The 23,121-nt window shown below is 42.4% G+C and overlaps 1 protein-coding gene across 1 annotated transcript in view; it reads left to right on the top strand.

Annotated features, from left to right (window-relative positions):
• LOC145412583 (uncharacterized) overlaps window positions 1-23,121 on the top strand; it is a 449,765-nt gene that overhangs the window by 87,761 nt on the left and 338,883 nt on the right. The window contains exon 6 of the mRNA XM_080282490.1: window positions 12,330-12,466. Coding sequence (XP_080138616.1) covers window positions 12,330-12,466 — 137 coding nt within the window. The remainder of the gene's footprint in view (window positions 1-12,329; window positions 12,467-23,121) is intronic.

Genomic DNA, 23,121 nt, shown 5'->3' with positions numbered 1-23,121 from the left:
GACCCCATAGTGTAAAGAGATGTTAGGCTGTTATTATCTGGGGCAAAAATCCAGGGATGCAAGGTCAGGAAGGTCAGAGGTGGGGTGATAACCTGACCTTCCTTCCTAGTTGTTCACTTTCCTGCACTTATCTGTAATTTACTGTGAGTTGGTCATTAGTGTGATACATACATAAATACACACACACACACACACACACACACACACATATATATATATATATATATATATATATATATATATATATATATATATATATATATATATACACCTATACCGGTTTACATTAATTTATATATTTTACCTGGAGAGAGAGAGAGAGAGAGAGAGAGAGAGAGAGAGAGAGTTACCTTGATTTTCCATTTATTTGTGGACGGCCAGGACTAACAGGTAGTGGCATACAGAGAAACAGAAAGATAAAATATGAAACTCCAGTAATATTTTTCCATTCCTTGCAAGCCAATTCGTCCAAGTACGGTAGTCATAGCCTGAGATGGTGATGCTGATCCTGCAAATTCCACTCTATCTGGGGTTGCCGAGACAGTAGATTCTTCCCTTATCCCACGCCTTCCTACCTTTTCACCCTTGCTTCTTCCTTACTTGCCCCTCTTCTTTTCCTCTCTCCAATCCTCTCAGCTTCGCTCCCTCCTTGTTTCTGTTCCTCCCTCCCCTCCTGCATATCCTCTCTTCCCCATGCACTCTTATTTTCTTGGTTTCGTCCATCATTCTTTTAGGGGTTTCTCTTTCCATTGTTGCGCTATGGTCACTTCTTCGCCTGATAAAACTTTATTTGAAAGACGCTTTATCAAAACACTGATTTTTGCTCGAAAGGGTTTGTGTAATTTAAAGGTATGGGGTCACTAGTTTCGTTGTTCTTCCAGTATTATTAATGTCCTTGTACAGCGGAAGAGGTCCACATGCATGAGGGAATATCCATTCCCCACTTTCTGAAACTGACGTACGAATATGTTAGGAAGAAAAAAACCCTCCTCTCCCACCCGCTGACTTTTGTGGACTTCGTTGCCAAAATCTTATGGTACTCAGTCAGTCGCTGTGCCTTCCATGCCACCAGGTCGGGGACTTGTACACTCGATCAAAATTTTATCTTTACACAGGTGATCGACGGTTTCACATTCAGTACTGTTGCATAACACGTCTTCTCTTTACGCGAGTATATCTGAATGAACTGCGTCCTTTATACGAGTATGTTGTATGAAGTTCCTTCTTCATGTCGTACTGACAATATTACTGGTCATATACAACTATGTAATTACTAGAGAATATTTTCATAAATTTCACCCAATTTTTGAAATATAAAAGACGATGGTTGTAGATTTTTTTTTTTTTTTACTGAGTTTATATACACACATACAAAGCTCTGTCAGTTCCCAAAATCTCAGAGCAAAACTGACCGAATGGTAAAATGTAGGCCCACCGAGCTGATAATCCTGACATCGCAGGTATGAATCCGACTAAAAAATAACACAGAATAAGCGTGTTGTGTCTATAGATGTTGGCGACCATCATCCACTCACTTGATGTAGTGCTGCCTACTTCCTTCACCTTTACCATTCTTTTTCTATGTCTGCCCTCCTCACTTCCTATTTTTCCCATCTTTCCTGTCACTTTTTATTGTTTTTCTTCCTTTTCAGGTGACTTTACTTTGAGTGAGAAGCCTAATGGTTTCTTGTAAGCCAGAAAACCACTTACAGCCGTGGGTGCTAACCATATAACCAACCCATACGTGTTCCCTACATGTCAACAAGTGGGTTAATGCCCCTTCCCGAAAAACAACCATTGGTAATTCAAAGACACACGACCATCCCTTACGGGATCATGGCGTCTGGCTATCCTCAAAGACAGACACACTGTGCCAACAACAGCATTCCTGCATACGCTCACCAACATGCCACAGAAACAACTTGCCGTTGTCAAGCCAGTCTACAAAGTAAGGTGGGCATGCAATAACCAAGAATGTTGCTAATGCCAGTGAATTCTGACAGCTGAATAGAACCCATCCCGGTTAGTGGGTTTGATGCTGGGCCACTTTTTAAGATATCCCGAGTCCAGACTGATTGCACAGCCAGTTTTTCAGATGGCCCGGTGAATGCGACCAGCCTTGGGACACAAACAACTGGTCCAGCATTTCTCAGTCAAACGAGCTCGGCTTTTATGAATGGAGGAGCGGGCAGGGAGGAAGCAGAGGGGATAGGGGAGAGGAAAGAAGGAGAAGAGAGTGAAAATGAAGAGAAAACTGAATAAATGGGATAGTGAAGAGAGAGAAGCTGAGGAGATGGGATAATGAAGAGAGAGGAAATTACGGAGATCAGTTGAGGGAAAGGAAGGTGACGGGAGTGGAAGCTGAAGAGACATTTGAAAAGATGGGAAGATGAAGAGGGAGTCAGGTGAAAGGACAGCAGAAATGAGGGGAAGCTGAGAGGAAGGGCAGTTTAATGGAGTCACAGCTGAAATGATAAATAGTTGAAAAGGGGAACTGAGGCGAGTGAAATTTAAAGGTACAGATGAAGATAAGGGGGGGGGGGACGGTGGCTGAAGAAGGTTACAGTCGAAGAGTGGGCAAGATTCGGGAAGAGTGGAAAGGGATGCTGAAGATGGTGGTATTTAGAGACGCCAGAAGAGTGAAGGATATAGGAAAAAATAAATTGGACAAGGTAAGACGAAGATAGATGAAAAGAGGTGTTAAAAAAAAAAAGTGAAGGTTAAGGGGAAAGTTGAAAAAATGGAAGACAGACAGACAGACAGACAGACAGACACAGATACAGGATAGAACTGAAGAGGCGGTGATATAGAAGAGAACTAAAGAAACGGGAAGAGAGTTAAAGAGAGGGGACGACGAATGTGGGTCATCTGGGGGGAAGGTAATATGAGAAAAGGAAAGATGAAGATAGGGCTCGGTACAAACGGAATAATTTATCCTGACGTTACTCGTCTTCTTTAATTACTTTTTACTCGAGAGACACGCTTCGTCCAGGGCTTCCCTCGGCTGGTTAGGTCGTCTGATATACACATTAATCTAGCTATGGTTCTTGTCGTCAGTGGGTAAATAAGCAGCTGAAACCAATTACTCCGGTGATGTACTGATTTATTCATTTTATCTTCAGACGATTTTATTCAGCTTAGGCGATACTTTTCGAACCAAAATGATTAGATGTAGCCTTAATTAATTCTTTCATTGCTAACGATCCTTCCCACGTTGAATTAAATAGCTTGTGGTACCGTGATAAAAATGAAATAAGTCCTCGGGATGAACTGGTGAACAGTAGCGATCTAAATACGGAGAAAACCCCCACTAATTCATAGTATATGAAACTCTTCACCCTTAATTCTGACAATATTAGGTGTGTGATTTGCCTCTGATCATTCAGAAAGTCAAAAAAAAAAAAAAAAAAAAAAAAAAAAGTGCGTGTCCACATGGGTTTAATTTACACGTATTCACATTACTAGTCTCGTGCAACTAGGCCTTTCCCGGTAATTTCAGGTCCATTATCTGTAATCAAATACCAGGCTGGAACGTAACACAGCCGCCACACCCACCTCCACATTCACATCCACACCTACACACGTCACATACTCATATGTTTGTAAAGGTTATTTGTGCGCACGCATACCCGTTATTTACACTCAGTATCTAGGATATATTATCAAGTGAATATACTAGAAGTTAGTATCTGAATTCCGATAAGGTTGTGAAAGGGGGAGGTTGAGAGTCAATGCAAGAAATAACAAGGTGGTGAGACGCAGCAAAAGATACTAAGCAGAACTTTAAGAAAGTAAGTGTGAACAGGGAAGATCTGGATAATGTGCAGTGTCTCAAGTATTTGTGATTGGAAATAGCAGCAGACAGAATTAAAATGACCTGCGCTAAGTCACAGTTTATGAGGCAGGGAAAAGTTTAGAGGGCTTATGGAGAGAAATATCTATGTCTGCTCAGGTGAAGATGAGTATGTATGAAGACTTAATGATGCCGACAGTACTGCATGGATAACAGGTATGGACTCTGAGTGTGGTTCAAATGCTAAGGACCGAAAAACATCTAGAAAATAAACTACCAAAGGTCTACATAATCTATGAGGTGAGATGGTCTGACGGGGAAAGAAAATACACTGTGAGAGAGAGGAGTGGATGCAGACGCAATCAGGTTGTGTGAAAGTGGCATGGCAATATGGAAAGAACTGGTGATAAAGAATTGATAAAGAAAGTGCTAAGATCAGAAGTAAGGAGGTGAGAGGGTAGTAAGAAACGGGAGGCCCCAGGGAAAGTGAAAGAATATTTAGAGGGAGATTTAAGATGACAGAGGAATAGCCTAGGGCACTTTGGAACAAAGTAATTCATTAGAGATAGGACTCGCGCTTAATGATCTGTAACAGACAAGAAGCAGAGCAGATGGGTAAACCGTAAACAAGCTTGGAACTGGCTGTGGATGGCTTAACATTCTTTTAGCGTAGACCATTACATAAGACGGCTAGGAGACAAAGTGAATGAATTGTGGCTGCCTTCTGTTTCTGGACGCTACTCCCCTGAAATGGGTAGCAGCAAACATGCATAAGAAATTCATATTTATAAGAAACAATATCATTTGGTGTTTTTGTCATTTGGAGCGCATTGAAAATGAGAGATTGACTAGAAAAAGAGAAAGAGAGGGAGACCGAGAACGAGATAGAGAAATACGGTGAGAGATCATGTATGGAAGGGTGGTGTGTCATGAGATGAGGGGTCGTTATTGAGTAGGGTCGATACATTTAGAGATCCTCACAGCATGCAAAGTCAGGCAGTATACAGACAGACAGATCTACTCGTATATCTAAGCGTCTGTGCAGGACCGGCCCTCTCCTCTGAGGGTGGGAGACAGCCAAAAATAATCCTTCCACCATGCTAACCAAGCACGCACCGGGAAAGAGTGGATGTAGTGATAGATACATGTGCAAGTCAGAGTGTTATATTGGCTGTGTTTGTGTGTGTCAGCGTCTGTTTACATCATCGGCACCAGCCGGCACGGTACGATGTTACATATTAAGCGACCTACCACCATTACACACTCAATGGGCCATGTAGCCTATGCAACGACAGCACTAGTATCAAACCCTCTTTATTCTGATCGTTTACATACTGTTCCTTTCTTCTATTCTGTTATTTGTGCGGATTATATAATATATGGCTCATTCTCTCTCTCTCTCTCTCTCTCTCTCTCTCTCTCTCTCTCTCTCTCTCGCACACACACACACACGCACACCACTTTTACATACAGTTCATCCCTGCCTACCACACCTGTCACCCTCTCACTCACGCTAGTTCACACCTCCCACCTCTCTCAACACCTGTCGCCGCCCACTTTCACACCTGTCACCCCCACCCGTCACACCCGTCACGAGAGTACTACGAGGAACCGTGTGACTCCAAACACCTGCCGTCTTTGTGAACCGTGGCTCATTTCAGGGATTTGGTGGGTCGGGACAAGGAAATAATTTTACCGGTATCTTGCTGTTACGAATGAGTTGTGGGAAATAGGATTAGGTTGTTGTTGCTGTTGCTGTTGATAATGGCTGTTATTATTGTTGTTATTGTTGGTGGTGGTGGAGGTGGTGGTGATATAACATTTTCTTCATGATTTTTAATCTTTTAACAAGTAAGATTTCTCACAGGTCATGAAAATTGTTTGGGCTTGGCCTCAGTAAGGTACACCTCTCATATAAATATTGTTGGGGTACTTGCTCTTTTCTTATACTTTAAAACTGAATGAAACATTTAATATCTAAGGTATATTTATTACTTCGTTATAATTATAAAAACAATTAATAAAAGCCTGTACTGCGCATATGAAAAAAATATAACATTTTCATGAAAATTTACTTGAGTTATATCATTTACCGCTAATGGAGATAATGCGGAGCAGTACTGTTTTTAACTGATTGTGTGTTAGTACAACCGCGGAAGAGAAAACGTAATCCTATTCAGTATACTCGTATGCATGCACATCCCTTTACCATTTAACTGTCAAAATTTCTCTAAGCTGACTAAAACCTTTTGATGTCAGCCCAGATATAATGCTGAAGTGATGATAAAGGTTGCATTACGATGGCTTTGAATAAAAGTAGAATACTGTAAGCTACTTTGAAAATATGGAGAACTTCCCGATATACATATATATATATATATATATATATATATATATATACACACACACACAAGTGCTAGTCATTACAGTGTGCCGGCGCCCAGAAATTGCAACGCAAATGCGAAAGAAAAAAAAAACAATAATACAGCACACTTACCTTTATTCTAGTACCGTACTTGATATTGTCTCCTCTATATTTGTGGACTTTACCAAGCCTACGTGGAAGACTTTCACACAAGTGCTTGAGGGTTTCTTGTGCTATTGTGTTCTACTATTCACGGATTGCCGCCTCCAACTCTGGCACAGCACTAATTTCTTCATTATTTAAGCCTTGTTTTATGATTGCCCAGAGGTTCTTTATTGAATTCGCCCAGAGGCTCTCTACTGGGTTCAAATAGGGAGAATTCCCGGGCCATTCAGCAATGCACTTAAGCTCACAGTCCCTAAGCCACCACATAACTGACTTTGCGGTGTGGCAAGGGCACCGTCTTGCATAAAAACTTGCACCACAGGTATCAAAAGCATCAGGTAAATTGTCACACAAGGGTTCCAGATAATTAATACTGATTAATATGCTCATTTTTTGGTGGCACTATTAATGGACGAACACTTTTTGCTGTAAAACACACCCAAGCCATAAGGAAGTCAGGGTGTTTGACGGTTCCGCAGGTGTACCGAGAATCATGTGGATCACTACCCCGGGGCCGATACACAAAACCACCACGCTTACAGGTGACCGTGAAAGTGGCTTCGTCACTCCAAAGTACTTCAGGCCACTGCTTGGGTGTCCAAGCACAATATTTCTTTGCGATATTGAGTCTGCGTTTCTTCTGGGAAAATGACAGAACTAGCTTCTTCACGCGACGCTGACTGGGGTAGTAAAGATCATGCACACTCATATATATATATTAGGCTAACTGTCCTAATAGACACGTTTCCAAGCAATTTTTGGTTCTTCTCTTTCAATTCTCTTGCGGTAATGCTTCATGTAGATTCCAACTGTCTCTTGATGACAACCAAAGTCCGATGGCTGGTGTTTTTTGCCTTACCAGGGTGTATATTAACCTTGGGCATTGCTACGACCCATCATCTTTGAACCGAACCCACTTCCTCACTGATCGCACACAAACACCAACTGCGGGGACGATATCTTTTGTTTTTAAACCAGCTTTATGCAGTCCAGTGATAGGTGCAACTGTATCACGTGTTAAAGCCTAGTTTTTGCCCATAATACCACGACCGTAGGCCCTAATGCAAGATTGGAAACACACAGAAGGAGTCAACAAGCGCGAAACAAAATCATAAGCAACCGATCACTTCGACGCTACACTTGCACTGAGCCTCAGCTTCCTCTGACGCAGCAGAAAAAAAAAAAAAGTGGTTGCCCCTCAAATAGCTCTAAAATTGACCAAAAAAAAAAAAAAAAAAAAAAATGCATATTTTTCCTGTCGAAGAATGTGAATCTTAAGTTAATCCTGAAAATATGCACAACTGTTAATGTTTTACTTAGTATTCAGATGATTTTAATGCACGTAGACCTGCAATGGGAGTTCCTCCGAATCACCGGCATCTTTGAGGTCTAGGGAGTCAGTGGTTCTCCCCGGGAACACGTGACTTCACCCTAGCGGCTGATACGCGGCACAAGTTCCAGTGAGAACAGGTCTGATAATTAATTTTTGCCTCCCCACCCTTCTTTGTGAGGTCACGTGATACCTTTCTTCGGGGTACAGAGAAAACATGTAAAGTGGATGGGTATCTGCAACAAATTACCACAATTTGCAACTTAATTTGTTGCCCTCATCACCGTCGTAATATGACGTGATTGTTGTTGATCCTACTATTGTTGCTGATTGTTTCCTAATTTATAGCTTCACTTGATAAGCATAGTATAAGAACTTATGCATACACGAATTTATCACTATCTGTATCAGTCTTATCTTTTCCATAATGGATGTTTTTCTGGGATTATTTTACAAAGTATCGCTGTAAAGACATCATTTACCTTATTTTCCCTAAACATGGGAGGGAAGGAGGTTTTTCGAGAAGGGAAGAACTGTTGGTGATGTGGAAGGGAAAGAAAGAAGCACAATTCTGGGATGGGTACGGGAAGTAACGTGTTAATGAGGACAGAGTAAAACTGAGGGACTTGGAAGGAAGGCGGGGCAGGGAATAAGAGGAGGAGGAGGAGGAATGAAGGAACAAGAGAGTGAGAGAAGGGGAAGGGGAATAAAAATAAAGAACGAGAAAGTGAAGGGAATCTAAGGGACACGAGGAGAGGGGAAGTAATTAAGGAACGAGAGAAAGAGAAAAGAAGAAGACTGTAAACAAAAGGAGTAGGGTGATGGAGGAATTAAGGAACACGAGAGCAAGAGGAGAGGTGACGAAGAAGCAAGAGGAAGAGGGCAGGACGACAGGCGTAAGGAAGAAAGCGAGTCAGGAACAGAGGGATCGAAGGAACAAGAGGAAGGTGAAGGAACTGAAAAGTGAATGGGAAAAAACAGGAATGAGGCCAGGGAGGAGAGGAGCGCAAGAGAAGGGGTAAGGAAGGAGTGAGAGGGAGGGAAGAGGGGGATGGCTAAAGAAAGAGAAGAGATATAAGAGGAGAAAAAGAAAGAGTTAAGGGAAGAGAAGGGGGAAGGGGAGACAAACTGGAAAGAGATAGGTGGCAAACGAGAGAAGAAGGTAGGGAATAAAGCGAGAGAGAGGAGTTAGGGTCTAAGGTAAAAGCAAAAACGGAAAGAGGAAGGGTCGAGGGGAAAAAACGGGAAAGGAGATACGAGGAAAGGTAGGAGAAACTAGGGGGAAACTAAGGGATTGGAGGATTAAGGGAAGAGACAAAGGACTAAATGAACAAAGATGGTGGGACTCGCGGGATTCTCAGCATCCTACTTTATTTATGAGCAGAAGAGACAAAGAGGGTTAATGGGTCGCGAAGTTTGTGGGGATCTGAGTAGTGATGAGTGAGTGTGGTGCGCATGGTATGAGAGAGAGAGAGAGAGAGAGAGAGAGAGAGAGAGAGAGAGAGAGAGAGAGAGAGAGACCTTCCTCCCAGCTTCCCCCTAACTTATTACAGGTCTCTCGAAGGAGGTGAAAACAAGAGAGGGATAACGCAGTAAACATGGTAAATTGCTTCCTTGTTCCCTATTCACGGTAGGGAGAGACTATCAGAGCAGTGAGAGGCCATTCACTCTCTCTCTCTCTCTCTCTAAGTTCCTGACTATCTATTTTCTGTTCATTTATCTATCTAGGTATCTATTTACCTACCCATTTAATTCTATCCCTATCAATATCTATCAATCAACCAATTAGTCAGTCAGTCTTTAATTGTCCGTCTGTCAACATGTATTTTTAACCTATCTATCTATCTGTCTATCTTTCCGTTAGTACATCTGTCCATCTACCTATCTATTTAGCCTCTATCTCTACCAATCTTTATGGCTGACTGCATCCTACTTACCGGCTACATATATCCCTGGCTATCTGTCTGACTGTCTATAACCGTTGTCTGTCTAACTATTATGTTCTTCATTCGGGGCAGAAAACGCCTATCAGTGAAGGGACGACGCTTCCATTGACGCTATAATGGTGTAAGGTATTGTGTTGGAGCTTAGCGGGATCTCTCTCTCTCTCTCTCTCTCTCTCTCACACACACACACACACACACACACACACACAGGTACTTGCAGTGTTCATAACGTTGATGTCGGGAAACTCGGTTCCGAGTTTAGGTCATCTGTCTGTCACTCCCCCTGCCAATGACGTCCAGTCTTTCAAACGCAGTGCGCTCAGGCAACGCAGACTGAACGAATAATTACCCAAGCATTTCCCCGTTTAGCTGTTTTTAGAGGGTTAATCTTTTTCAGGCCTTCAGCCTTCTGTTCCTCATGTCCTCATATTAACCCTTTGACTGTGATGAGCTTTTCTGATTTGTATCAAGTTGTTCAGTATTAGCTGGAATAAAATACAGAGTTCCTAATTCTACGCCAAAATGTTCAGGACAGTTTGCTACTTTTCGGTTATTGCAGATTTCTGCGAGGTAAATAAAACAGACTAACGTTAGCCGAAATAAAATAACCTGCTTTGCTAACAGAAGACAAAAATTTAGTTTGTGGCAAGGGAGGCCCGTTAGCGTTGTACGCTGTAGGTGGAGGTTATTGCAGTACTGCAGAAATTTGCAGTTGGTCTACACCTCTTATGGCGGATGCCAAGTTCGAATTCTGAAGCAAAAATTATTTTAAAAAGTTGAGTATACATGGTGAGGGGGCGATCATTTCATTCCTACGCCTATTTCTTACTTTATATGGCATTTAAAATACTGAGAGGCATCTAAACATGTTACTATGTCACTGTCTGACAGGGGGGCTGTGACCGAGTCGGTAGAGAGGTGGCCTACTGTCACAATGGAAGCGGGTTCGAATTCTGGGTGGGGAAAGGTACAGTTTCTAGGACTTGAATTTTGTTAAGGCAGGCTTTACTGATACACCAGAGACTCACCGACATTTCGTAAAAAAACACCCCCGCTATTACCGATACACCAGTCCTGTATGAGACAGACTTAGCATGTGTTCAATATAGGCGGTGAGTTAGCGCCGACGTGGTGACATTTGGAGATGTATGGTGCGTTGGACTGCTAGGCCTCAGGGAACTAGCTGTTTAGCCTAGGCTTAGAATCGTTCACATAAAAAAAAAAAAAAGGACTCTGTGTACGTAGGCGGCCAAGGGGTCGACTTGTAGTGTCCTACTTTCCTCAGGCAGCCTTGATCCGATTAAAACTAAACTTGAGGAAAGAGCTGGGATCAGTTAAGGGACTGATCGTCTTTTAGATTAACACGTCAAAGGTAATGGTAACACAGTAAGATCAACTTAAGTTTTGATCTGATTTAGACCAAAGTTGGAAGAATCGGTTTTGAAAACATTCATTCATTCAAAGGACAAGGTCATAGGGCAAGGTGTGAGTTCGATCTGTTGGTGCTGCAGTATACTAGTGTATATTTAATGTTGTCAGCATCTATTAGGTTCGCTTGCACTAGTTTTAAATGAAAATTTTATTTTTACTACTGGCGGTTTAAGGCAGGCCTCTCGTTGTAACGTGGCTACCTTAAGGCAGGCCTCTCGTTGTGAAGGGGCTACCTTAAGGCAGGCCTCTCGTTGTGAAGGGGCTACCTTAAGGCAGGCCTCTCGTTGTGAAGGGGCTACCAGGAGTGTCCAGTCTTAAGAATCCGAGGGGCTGCTTCCAGGTCCAATAGAACAGTCTTGTGGAAGGAAGAACGAGAGAGAAGAGATGTCACCGTACTAAATGGAGTATCATGGCTCCGCGCTCCTATTGTGGACTTTTACAGCACGGGGAATGCTGGGTAATATTCTGCCCCTCACGACCCCCATAAAGAGGAGTAGAGCTCGTCCCATTCTTTATGCCTCATAATCTCATTCTTAACACCGTCATCTTAACCCTAATTCACTTTGTTATAAATGGGGCGGACAGAATCTTGGATAGTCTTGTCATCATCATCATCATCATCATCATCATCATCGGAAGGTATCATAAAGAATTCTTGGATAGGCTTAATATTACCAACATTGTCATCATCATCACCAACAGTAGCTGCAGCAGCAGCAATGGAGAACAGGATACAAAACTTCGATAAAGTCATCATCATCATTATTAGCAGCAGCAGCAGCAGAAGTAGCAGCAACGACAATGGAGATCAGGATCAAAACAAAAATAAATCGATAATGTCATTCATCATCATCATCATCATCATTATCATAGCATCAGCGGCAGCAGCAGCCCTTAGATAATGTCACTTTTCATCATCATTACCATCATCATCACCGTAGTAAATGGAGCGGGCAAGTTACTGAAGTCTTGTATGGTATTACTTTAAATCTCTTAGGAATATATCTTCACATTTTTTTTCTTTTTTAACTGTTTCCACCTTTCCTCTCCCAGAATCCATGTCGTAGCTAAGATGCCGATGTTCATGATTTTTCTCATAAAGACGAAGACGACGACGACGACGACGATGACGATAATGATGATACCTGATTTCTCTGATGATGATGATGGTGTTTTCTCTCTGATGACTGTGATAATAAATATCTTTCTCTAATGAAAATTAATATAATGACAATTTTTTCTCCCACATGATGATGATGATGATGATGATGATGATGACGATGTTTTCTGTCTCCCCAGCCCCCAAGTCGTGGCCGAACAAGGTGCTGATCAACGTGTGGGGGGCCTTTAGCGTAATCTTCGTCGCCTCCTACACCGCCAACATCGCCGCACTCTTTGCCGGTCTCTTCCAAACACGCTACCTCGTCGACCGCAACGTGAGTAGGGTACTCTGAAAATTTTTTATGCATATTCTCCTTGCCTCAGGAGGATCACAAGCACCTCTTCTAGAAGAAGAGCTAGGATGCCTCAAGGGATGCTAAGAAGACTTAAGAGGCTGAAAGTCTCTTATAAACCTGACAGTACATTTTATAAAATCTTTACTTGACACTCATAGCGCATCGGACGACATGGCAAGGGAAAACTTTTACTGTGTGTGTGTGTGTGTGTGTGTGTGTGTGTGTGTGTGTGTGTGTGTGTGTGTGTGTGTGTGTAATTATATATATATACAGTATAGAGAGAGAGATTGACATATATATATATATATATATATATATATATATATATATATATATATATATATATATATATATATATATATATATATAGTACTGTGGTTACTGGCCAGAAAAATGGGCGGAAATTAATCGTATACAGCGATCCAATCTGGCCTTCTCTTACAACAAAGTTATTTGGGGACCACCAGGAGTAACAATCTGTAACTCCGAATCACCTGTTTGGGTAGCACGCTTGCCAAAATCTACAAAAGCATGGATGCATAGTCATGCTTGCAAAAGTGCCAAAGTGATGTCATTCCCATTTTCATTTCCAAAGCATTATTTTTAATCTCCGATTCTTTATCCTCCCCCGACGGCCAAAATGGCAAGCAGCGAGCAAACAGTCCAGCAGAATGGGTGTGACGCGGCTCAGATATTTTCACCATCACTTATCATTCTTCCTTTCATTTTCCTTTTGTGTGTGTGTGTGTGTGTGTGTGTGTGTGTGTGTGTGTGTGTGTGTGTGTGTGTGTGTGTGTGTGTGTGTGTGTGCTAACAGGACAAGGTATGTCATTACCACACGTCGCTGGAACAATGCCACGTTGCAGGCAATTAGTCACTGCAGGTTGGCCCTTTTATGTAATGTGCCTGAAAATAGATTTCCAGAGTAATCAGCTGCGTTCATAGCACTAACCTTTTTGCTGTTATAACGAGAGGGTGAAGCTTAATCCGCCGCAGGAGTGGGTGAGGGGGTGTCACTGTTAGAGGAGTGGACTGCTGTTCGTATGCCCGAGATCGACCTTGAATGGGCAAGGAGCAATTTGGTGATCTGAATTTTGTTAAAATAGTCTTCAGTGATTTTCTACAAAACTACAAGCACGTATTTAATAAAGACCCGGATATACCATCATCCCAGTCTTGAATTGAGACATTCCCATAATATATGTCCAGTTAAACAGTTCGGCATTAATATCCATGTTATAGTATGTGAATGTGTGTGTACCAACTGACGGTGTGTGGGAGGACTTAGGGACCTTCGAGTACATGTCCAGGGTAGGATGTATGAAAAAGTGTGAGTGGCGAAGAAATATAAATGATAAGAGTAGTCTGACTGCTATGAAATGCTGATATTGCGACGATAGTATTAATATTACCGAAAGACAATAATCGTTTATCTCCGATACCCCACTTCAAAACCGAATCGTCAATTTTTCTCTCACCAGTACCAACCTCTGTTATGTTTTGATCAGTTTCAACGAAAAAGCTGACGACAATATTCAACAAAATCCACAGACAATCTTCCTCCCCCCCCCCCTTGATACTGACGACACTAGTAACCCATTCACCACTAACGCATCTCTCTTATCAATTTTTGGAATCTCAAGACGATTTTATTCATCCTGAGAATGGATTTTGGAACAAGAGGGATTATATTAAATTTCAATAATCACTATCCCAAGGGGCTACTCCCAAGATGAAAAAAAAATTATCTGATCGTATAATGAATAAACTAAAATGGCACCTCATCGTACTCAAATTCAACCTTTTCAGTCCGATGAAACATTTTAACTTTTATTACAACTACGAGCACATCATTCATTCAGTGATTTTTATTCAACTCTAATCTGGAAGGAATTAATTAAAGCTACATTTAACCCCTCCCATTTGAAGAGTCATTCTGGAGCTGAATATAATCGTCTGAAAGCAGCATGAATAATAACCACGCCACCGTATTAAAGGGGTAAAGCAAAACAGACGGACAACTTCTTCCACCCTGAATCCCAAAGTAAGACAGAATCGCCAGGTTTCCCCCTCTTCCGCCAACCATCATTCTCTTACCGACATTCCTACCGACCCTGATGGAATTTTCGAAGCCTTTGAAATGAAAATGACAAGTGGGAGAACAATGTACGTTCCCCTCACCCCAGCTGGCGTTTGCAACTCTGTATTATGGCCTCTCCTTGCTCCCTCCCCCTCCCCTTCCACTACCCCTTCTCCTATCCCTGTATCGCCCATTTTCTTCTCACCCTTCCTCTCACACGTAGCCCTTTGCCCCTCCCCCTTCCTTAGTTCACTTCCTCCTCCCCGTCCCTTTATCCACTCGCTTTATCCTACCTGTAGTCATTCCCCTCTACCTCTCCCCATCTCCATCCAGTCTCGAACCCTTCTTTCCCTTATCCTCTCTCCTCATCCTCCCATCTTCATCTAATACCTAACTACCACTTTCTCCAGCAAAGACGATGGATGAAAGTCAGAGAATCTCTCCTCCTCCAGTCTTAATACCTAATGGTTACCTGACTTAATGAACCTTGTGCAGTCTGACTAAATCCCTGAATTCCACTGTCTTCTACTCCCTCACTCCCCTCTCCTCCTTCCCTTCCGCCATCCACTTTTTAACTTTCCTTCCCCTCAGCCAACTCTCCCTATTCTCCTTCTTCCCCCTCCCCCTCCTCTTCTCCCTGGCCCCCTGGTAGGCCTAATCCAATACTATGACCATTAATTTTAGGCGCTGGTTTTCATTTTCATATAGGCCTACTGAATTTTGTATCCTAAGTGTAAATTAGATTGATGGCTTGAGAAAGTGTGAATTTTGCATATATTTAAAGTGTCCATCTATCTGTCTGTCTACCTACCTATCTATCAATCTATCTGTATTTCTATCTATAGTTTACCCATTCATCCGTCTGTCCAAACATCCATCCATGTCCATATCTTTATCTGTCTATATGTCTATACCTGTCCGTCTGTATAGTACCGGTATATCTATCAGGCTGGCTGACACCGCAACCTGTGAGGGGTGATCTCGATAAACAGATCTCCAGGTATTTATGTCCCTATTTAAGCAACAATCGCTCTTCCCTCAACACAATACCATACTCCCTCACATAACTCTCGCACCTTGTCTCTCCGCCTAATTCTCGGTCGCCCTCCCTTCCAAAATTCATCCATTTTCTACACTACCTTTCACAGCTCATCTACTTCAAACACGCCCACAAAGCAACTCCCTCTCATGCATCCAATTCCTTCACAAACCTTCAACTTTCCTTCCTTTTCAATATTCACTCCGCTTCAAGATTCATCCATTCTCTAAAGCAGCTTCAAAATCCGTCCATTTCCAAGGCACCCTCACGATACTGTATATATCCACAAAAAAGGTAAAAAAGAAAACTATTGCATTCATTCCCCACACCCGCCTTCAGCTTTCATCCATTTTCATGATGCAGTTCTTATTAAAAAAAAAAAAAAAAATCTCTTCAGCCCTCATTGTTCATAATCTCCGACATGAAGGGTACCGGGTATGTTTTCACCCCTGTTTGTATGTCTGTTAGCAGGATTACTCAAAAACTAAAAAAGAGATAAGAACCAAATTTGGTGGGTAGATAGCTCATGTCCCAGAGAACAATCGATTAACTTTTGGGACTGATCCGGATCAAATTACAGATTCTGCATCTGGAAAACACTTTTTGCGAAACCCTAATCAATGATGAGAAAACCTAACCCATTATGAAGAGAGGTTTGGAAATTACGTTGCCCTTGTCGGAGAGATGCGCTCCACTGTATGCCCCTTTAGTTTAGTTATAATACTGTTTTATCCCTACAAAACGAAAGGCCTTCCGTAAGTCAAATAAAAATATCTAGCTGTAGCAAGATACAGAAAAAATTACAAGGACGTTACGTTGCTGAGGGGGTTACATAAAATTAGCTCTCCCAACCTTAAAAATATCAGGAGGCTGTTGCAACAACAAAGTAAAGTATTAAATTACAGCACTGGGACGAATACTGAAAATTTAATAACACATTCATTAAGGGTGGTATCTCTTAACCTGAATATAATTATCAAGCGTTACCAATTACTAAGTAGGAAGGGGCATTCACAGAGTTCAGCATCAGCGCCCTTTAAATGGTCTAAGGGCGGAATATTTGACCTTGCCCTGTGACCATGTCCTTCGACCTATTGTTTTAAAAAGCGAACTGCTTCATTCCTGCCTGACCCTTAACACTTCTACCAAGTTTGGTCTAAATCATATAAATACTGCTTGAGCAGACCTTGTCCCGTAGCATGAAATTTTAACATTTCTATATGATCTTGACCTCTGACTGACTATTCTCAAACTCGAATCCCTTAATCCCTTTATCTTGCCTTACTCTTAACCCTTCCTCAAAGTTTGGTATAAATCTGATAAAAACGTTAAATTGACCTTGCCGTGTGACCTTGACCTTTGACCTGTTGTTCTAAAAACAGTAGGCACATTCCTTGGCTGATCCTCAACACTTCCACCAAGTTTGATCCAAATCGCATCAAAACTGTTTTAGCTAATTTGTTTATATTAAGACACACGGGTCGAAATTTGACCTAACCCTGTGACCTTGATCTTTGACTAATAAAAATCGAACCCGTTTGTTCTTGGATTACCCTTTGCCCTTCTACCAAGTCTGATGTAAATATTCAGTCCACCTTGCTAGATGAAACTTTGACTAAGCCCTGTGACCCTGAACACTGACCTATTGTTGCGAGAACCCGTAGGGTGTACGTACCTGCACTCCACCAAGCCTGGATAAGATCAGATAAATACTGTCTGAGTTTTCTTTTTCTTTTTTTTTTTGCTCGCTCACACACACACACACACACACACACACACACACACACACACACACACACACACACACACACACACACACACACACACACAATGAACATGCAATTGTATACAATATGCAATATTAATTATACGCAATGGCAGTATTGTATATATAATAATTAAACTGTAAATGCATTCTCAGTCTCACCAATAATCATCACCCATATACATTCATGAATCGTATTAATAAATTACTGAACATAATGTGCACAGCATAAGCGCACGACTCAGTGCCATCACACATAATTCCTTTCATCTATTTCATTCAGACTAATGATCGTTATTTAGGTCCTAGCATTTTTAGAGACTTTCCCCAACTTGAAATTTTTCAGCCAACAGGCTGCCATCTCTTCAATAAACTGTTTATATTATTATTATTATTATTATTATTATTATTATTATTATTATTTTACACATACTTTATACACACGTGTGTTAGAACAACGTGCCCTAAATATGAACATAATGGCACTGAAAGGAGCGAAGGAAATAATCGTAACTTTCATCATCAGAGGCAAAATACAACCGACGCAATCTTACATCACTGATTAACACGATCCGACACAACGCCAACAGCCAGTCTGTACAGTATGGCAGATGGACCGACGCTTAGCTATCGTAGTCTAGATTATTTCAGCCCTTGGAGATCACCATACATCTCTGGCAGCGTTATAGAAAAGAAATCGGCTACTTCGTGGATTGGAACAGTGATGCGTTAACTCACTGCTTTATCCGACCTGAAACCCCTACTGTCGCGCCTTCCATTCTCCGTACTGGTATGCAGGGTTTACTCACTCTCAGTCTCTCATTTAAGACTCCTCCACCCACCCACTCCGGCCACCACCACTTCCTCCACTAGGGTGTCACTGCCTGGTCCCCATACCCCGGCGCCACTCCCTACACTCCCTAACTTACCACCCCTGTTCCCCATGTCCCCAACACCCACATTCCTTCCAACTCGCTCACCATCCCTCTTTCCCACACTCCCACCACCTTCGTTCCCTTCCACTCCCTCAACATCCCTCCTCCCCATACTCCCACACCACTCTCATTCCCTCCCACTCCCTCGTCCTTCCACCTCCCGTCACTCCTCCTACATGCACCCTAATTCTCCCATTGCTGTCTCACATCCTGAAATTCCTCCCAGTCCACATATTCAACCACCACTATCACTCCCTGCCAGTCCCTAGCTGCCCCACCTCCCCACACTTACCCACCACCCTCACTCCCTCTCACTGCCATCGCACAACTCCCTACTCCCACGCCCACCTCCTCGCTGCTTCCAATATCCTGAGGGCGAGAAGCTGCTTCCTTTTCTCTCGCTTTGCCCAAACTTGCAGAAATTTGGATCGCTGGGACTAAATAATATTCACCGACACTTATTTAACTTATTTAAAATGAACTAGTTATAATATTCCAGCTAGTACCAAACTGCTTTAATCAACTCGGAGAAATTCACCGCATGAATGTATTAAAACTGACCTAACTAACGTCCTGGCCGGAAATTAAGAGCCCAGAGCTGTATTACTAAATTTGAAAGCGCCAAAGTGTGGACATGCAACCATTTTTTACGATTATTTCTGAAACTGCCTACACTCTGCAATGTGGTTTGCAGGGTTATGACATCTGGGAACTACAGGAGTTCCAGAAAAGCCTGCCAAAATTTAAGGGCTTGCTTAAATTTTATTGAGTAGATCTCACAGGGTTTCCGGGGTAAATGCTGTCTTGATACCTGAAGTTATAAAGTGGATCAGTATTCACGTACGCAACTGGATATATCCATCGGTCATCTACGACACAGATCAAAATGACACTGGTAGAGGGAAGGCTTCTGATGGCTCGTATGTAAGTTGGCTGGAGGAGGGATGTCCTCCCTGGCATAATAACTGCAGGAACTTACGTCCAACTCCGGGCAGGAAGACAAATAGTAATGACCATAATTTCCCCCGTTTTCTTATCGAAAGTCTGAATTGTGGTCTGGTGGTAGAAGTCCGGGATTGGGGATGGCCGTGCGTTAACGCGCAACTGTTCGAATTCGCTGGATGGCCTGAACTTTTTATCATGTAACCCCTGCCAGGAATGATGGATAGTGTTCTACGGCATAAATCAATGGTTCCTCAACTTTTTCGGCCCCGATACCGCCAGGTTCAAGTCCAAGTCAATAAGGTATTCCCTGTCTAATATTATTAGTCCGCTCACTTTCCATTTCCTGAAAAAAAAAGAAAAAAAAAGAGGGGGGGGGGAATGACTGCGAACCAACAGTTAAATTCTAAAGATTCCTTTTTTCTTTTTAAACAAAATAGCATCCATAGAAAAATTATTGTTTCTTCACCATGCATAATACTTTATTTTTTCTTTTTAGGATGCCCAAGAATCCATTTCGTTGCCCCCTGGGGGTACTGAGACACTACTTTAAGAACACCTGACTTAAATTATTTGGATTAGGATATAAAAGACTACACAAGAAAGCAAACAGCAAGACTTACTTGACTTTTCGAGACTGTTGTTTTATGGGAGGTTATAAGTAGTCTCGGCACTCCTGGGCCCAAAAGGGGTGAATATGGGACTTGGCTCATGCTGTTATTGAATGTATGGACCATTCTACACGGTACGCTGAGGATACTTTGGGGTTTTCATGCTTTCAAGCTTCTCTGTTACCACTCATCAGTACTCCCTTCCACAGCAAAAGAAGACTGAAAGCGTTTTCATCTCGACCACCCTGTATAAACTCAGATAACAGACGTCAAAAATAAATAATTCAGACGGAAAGTTCTCATCTCATACATGGAAAAGAAGAAGAAATAGACGGAAAGTTCTGTTCGCACACTTACAAGTGCAGAACCACCACACAACCAGCAAGCTTAAAGCAGTGTGAACAGTGTGTAAATCATGCAAGCGTGTGTTTAGCGAGGCAGGAGGCACCGTTCATCTCGCCCCTGTGCCCCATTGCCCCCACCACAGCCCCACAATGGCACGCTATACATTCTGCCCGGACACTTAAGCATGCTGGAATTACCCTAGAACTCACTGTATACATCGCGTCCTCTTCCATCTCTCCCGATCCTCTTCCCTTCTGCATCTCCTTTCTCCTCTCTTTCATTCAGTTTCCTTCCTTCCCTCCTTTCTCCTCTGTCCTTTCCCCTACTAATTCTTCCTTTCTTTCTCTTCTATCCTCTCTCTCTTCTCTTCCGCCCTCACTCCCTCTTTGTCACATCTTTCGTCTGTTAGCTCTCCTCCTACACGTTTCTTCCTTTCTCCCTTGTCCTCTCATATTCCTTCTCCAATTCCTTCTTCCCCGACCCGCCCCATCCTCCCTCTGTTCGTTCTCCTCCTACTCCTTTCTTTCTTTCCCCTTCTGCCTTCTCTTACTCCTTCTCCCCATCTTTCTTCTCCGCTTCGCCCTCATTTCCTCTCTTTCTTCCCTTCTTTCTTCCTTCTGTTCCTCCTTTCTTACACCCTTCCTACTCTATCCTCTCCTGCATTTACTCTCCTCTCTTGTCCTTTTCCCTTCGTTTCTTCCTTTCTCATCTGTCCTTTCATTTACTCTTCTTTCTTCTCCCCCTCTTTTTTCCTCCCACTTTTCGTACCGTACTTTCTTGTGTTCCTTCTCCTTTTCTTCCTCTGTCAACTTTCCTACCCCTTGTCTTTTCCTTCTTCCCATCCTTTGTCCTTCTTTTTCTCCTCTTCTGTCATCATATTTTTCCTTTTGCCACAATCTAAGCTTTCTTCATTTTGTTCCTTATTCCTTCTTCCTTTCGTGCTTGCTTCCTTTCTTCCTTCCCTGCTTGTGTGCTTGTTTGCTTCCTTGATTCATTTCTTCCTTCCTTTGCGGACTGTCCTATTCACTTCATCGTTTTCCCATGCTGCACGGCGTTCCTCTTCAGTTTTCCTGACAAATTAATCTGAAAGGTCTGTGGGTGAGGGGAGGGGGGAGGGAAAGACGTCCTCTTTGTTATCCGTATCCAAGTCTGGTAGTCTAATCATACCCTTCGTCAGGATGTGCCTAATGTGAACCAATTTGCCTACTGCAGGTATCTTCTTGTGCTTGTGATTCTCCCACCTCCCTCTTCATCGTCTCCTTCCCGTTCCTTCTCCGCTTTCCCCCTCCCCACCCATCTCTTTCACTTCTCTCCCAGCTACCCTATTTACTCAGAACTGCCTTGCATTCCCTGAATTAAGACTCCAAGCAGCACGCCCAGGCATATGCATGAGAAGGGCCGAAATCCTCCTTGTAATAAACTTGCTCTGGTCTGCGGGGTTAGACGTCTGCATAAGCGTCCCCTTAACAGTCTGCTCAAGTATCCCAGCTTCATAAACATAAACAGAATCCCCTTCAGTACGGTCTTTAAAATTTGTTTTGCAACCAGAAACGACCTTCTGCATTTAAAGAAATGCCCTCTCTTAACGAAGGGGTTTGGAACATCACTATAATAATTCCAAACATTACTCAGAACTAAACGGGTATTTTCATCATACCTGTGTGTGATTTATGTAGACATCGATAATCAATAATACTAAAATCTAAATGAAATACAGGTGACGACTAAGGTGTCTTCTGTGCCAAGGGAATATGTCTATGAAGTGCCGTGTCCGGTCAAAGCTGGAACTCTCCCTGAAATACTTGTCGAGACGCTTGGAGGGTTAAGGAATCTCCTGCTAAGTTTGTATTGTGTGTGGCTTCATTTCCATACAGTCAGTGTGGAGGCAAAATGAGGAAGACTCTAAGAAATTCTAAACACTTAAATGTGACGGAGTAAGGAGCAAAATTTATTATGGGCAAGGATGAAGATGCTGATAATTTCAAAAAATGATTATCATAAAAAACAGCTGTGCGATATTTTTTAACAGAACGGATCAAAAGTTGTACCCACTCTTGCTAAACAATTTAAAGTACAGTATATAATATATATATATATATATATATATATATATATATATATATATATATATATATATATATATATATATATATATAAACTACGGACCGACAAAACTAGTGGTAGAGGCAGGAATGAAATGTGTGTGTGTGTGTAGCTATTTCTGGACAAACCTGATTGAGGCAGTGAAGGAGGGAAAAAGGAAGAGAGACTAAGAGAAGAAGGAATGGGGGAAATACGTGAGTGGGAAAAGGCGAGATGTTGTAGAAGGGTGGAAGAGAGAAAACAATAGCGAAAATTAAGGAAACAGCAAGAAAAGACTTGAGAATAGGCGAAAAAGGAAGGGAGGGAGAAGAGAGAAATGAGAGGGGAACGGTGGTGGAGGAGCAGTTGGAGGGAGGGGAGAGGGAGGGGAGAGGATGGAAGGTTAACGGATTAGTAAAGTACAAGAGTGAGAGGACGAGAAAATGGGATTTAGGGACGACACGAGAGGTAGAAGAAAGTCCCAGAATCTCTTCTCTCCCGTGTCATAGTGTCTACAAACCTACGTGCAACACAAGCCTATACGATGCAGTCCTACACACCACGCTAATGCAAGGCGGTTAGGTTGGGGAAGGGTTGGTATAATCTCTTTGCTTCTGTATAGCCATATGGGGGCAATGAGCGATGAGAAATTGATCGCTGTTGTTGTTGTTGTGGCCCGAGGCTCATCTGAATGTGGACCCCTTGGACTGAAAGCTTAAGTTGCCCTTTTCCTGTAGTCCACCACCCTCCTTTTGGGGAATAGGGAAGTAAAAGAGGGACGTTTGTATGATCGGACAGTGGGGTCGCCCAGTTTTATCGGTGCAATTACATGAAG

Source organism: Coenobita brevimanus, chromosome 93 (assembly GCF_032717465.1).
Source record: "Coenobita brevimanus isolate Jiangsu-jjx chromosome 93, ASM3271746v2, whole genome shotgun sequence".
NCBI classification, from domain to species: domain Eukaryota; kingdom Metazoa; phylum Arthropoda; class Malacostraca; order Decapoda; family Coenobitidae; genus Coenobita; species Coenobita brevimanus.
This window is presented reverse-complemented; position numbering and strand designations above follow the sequence as displayed.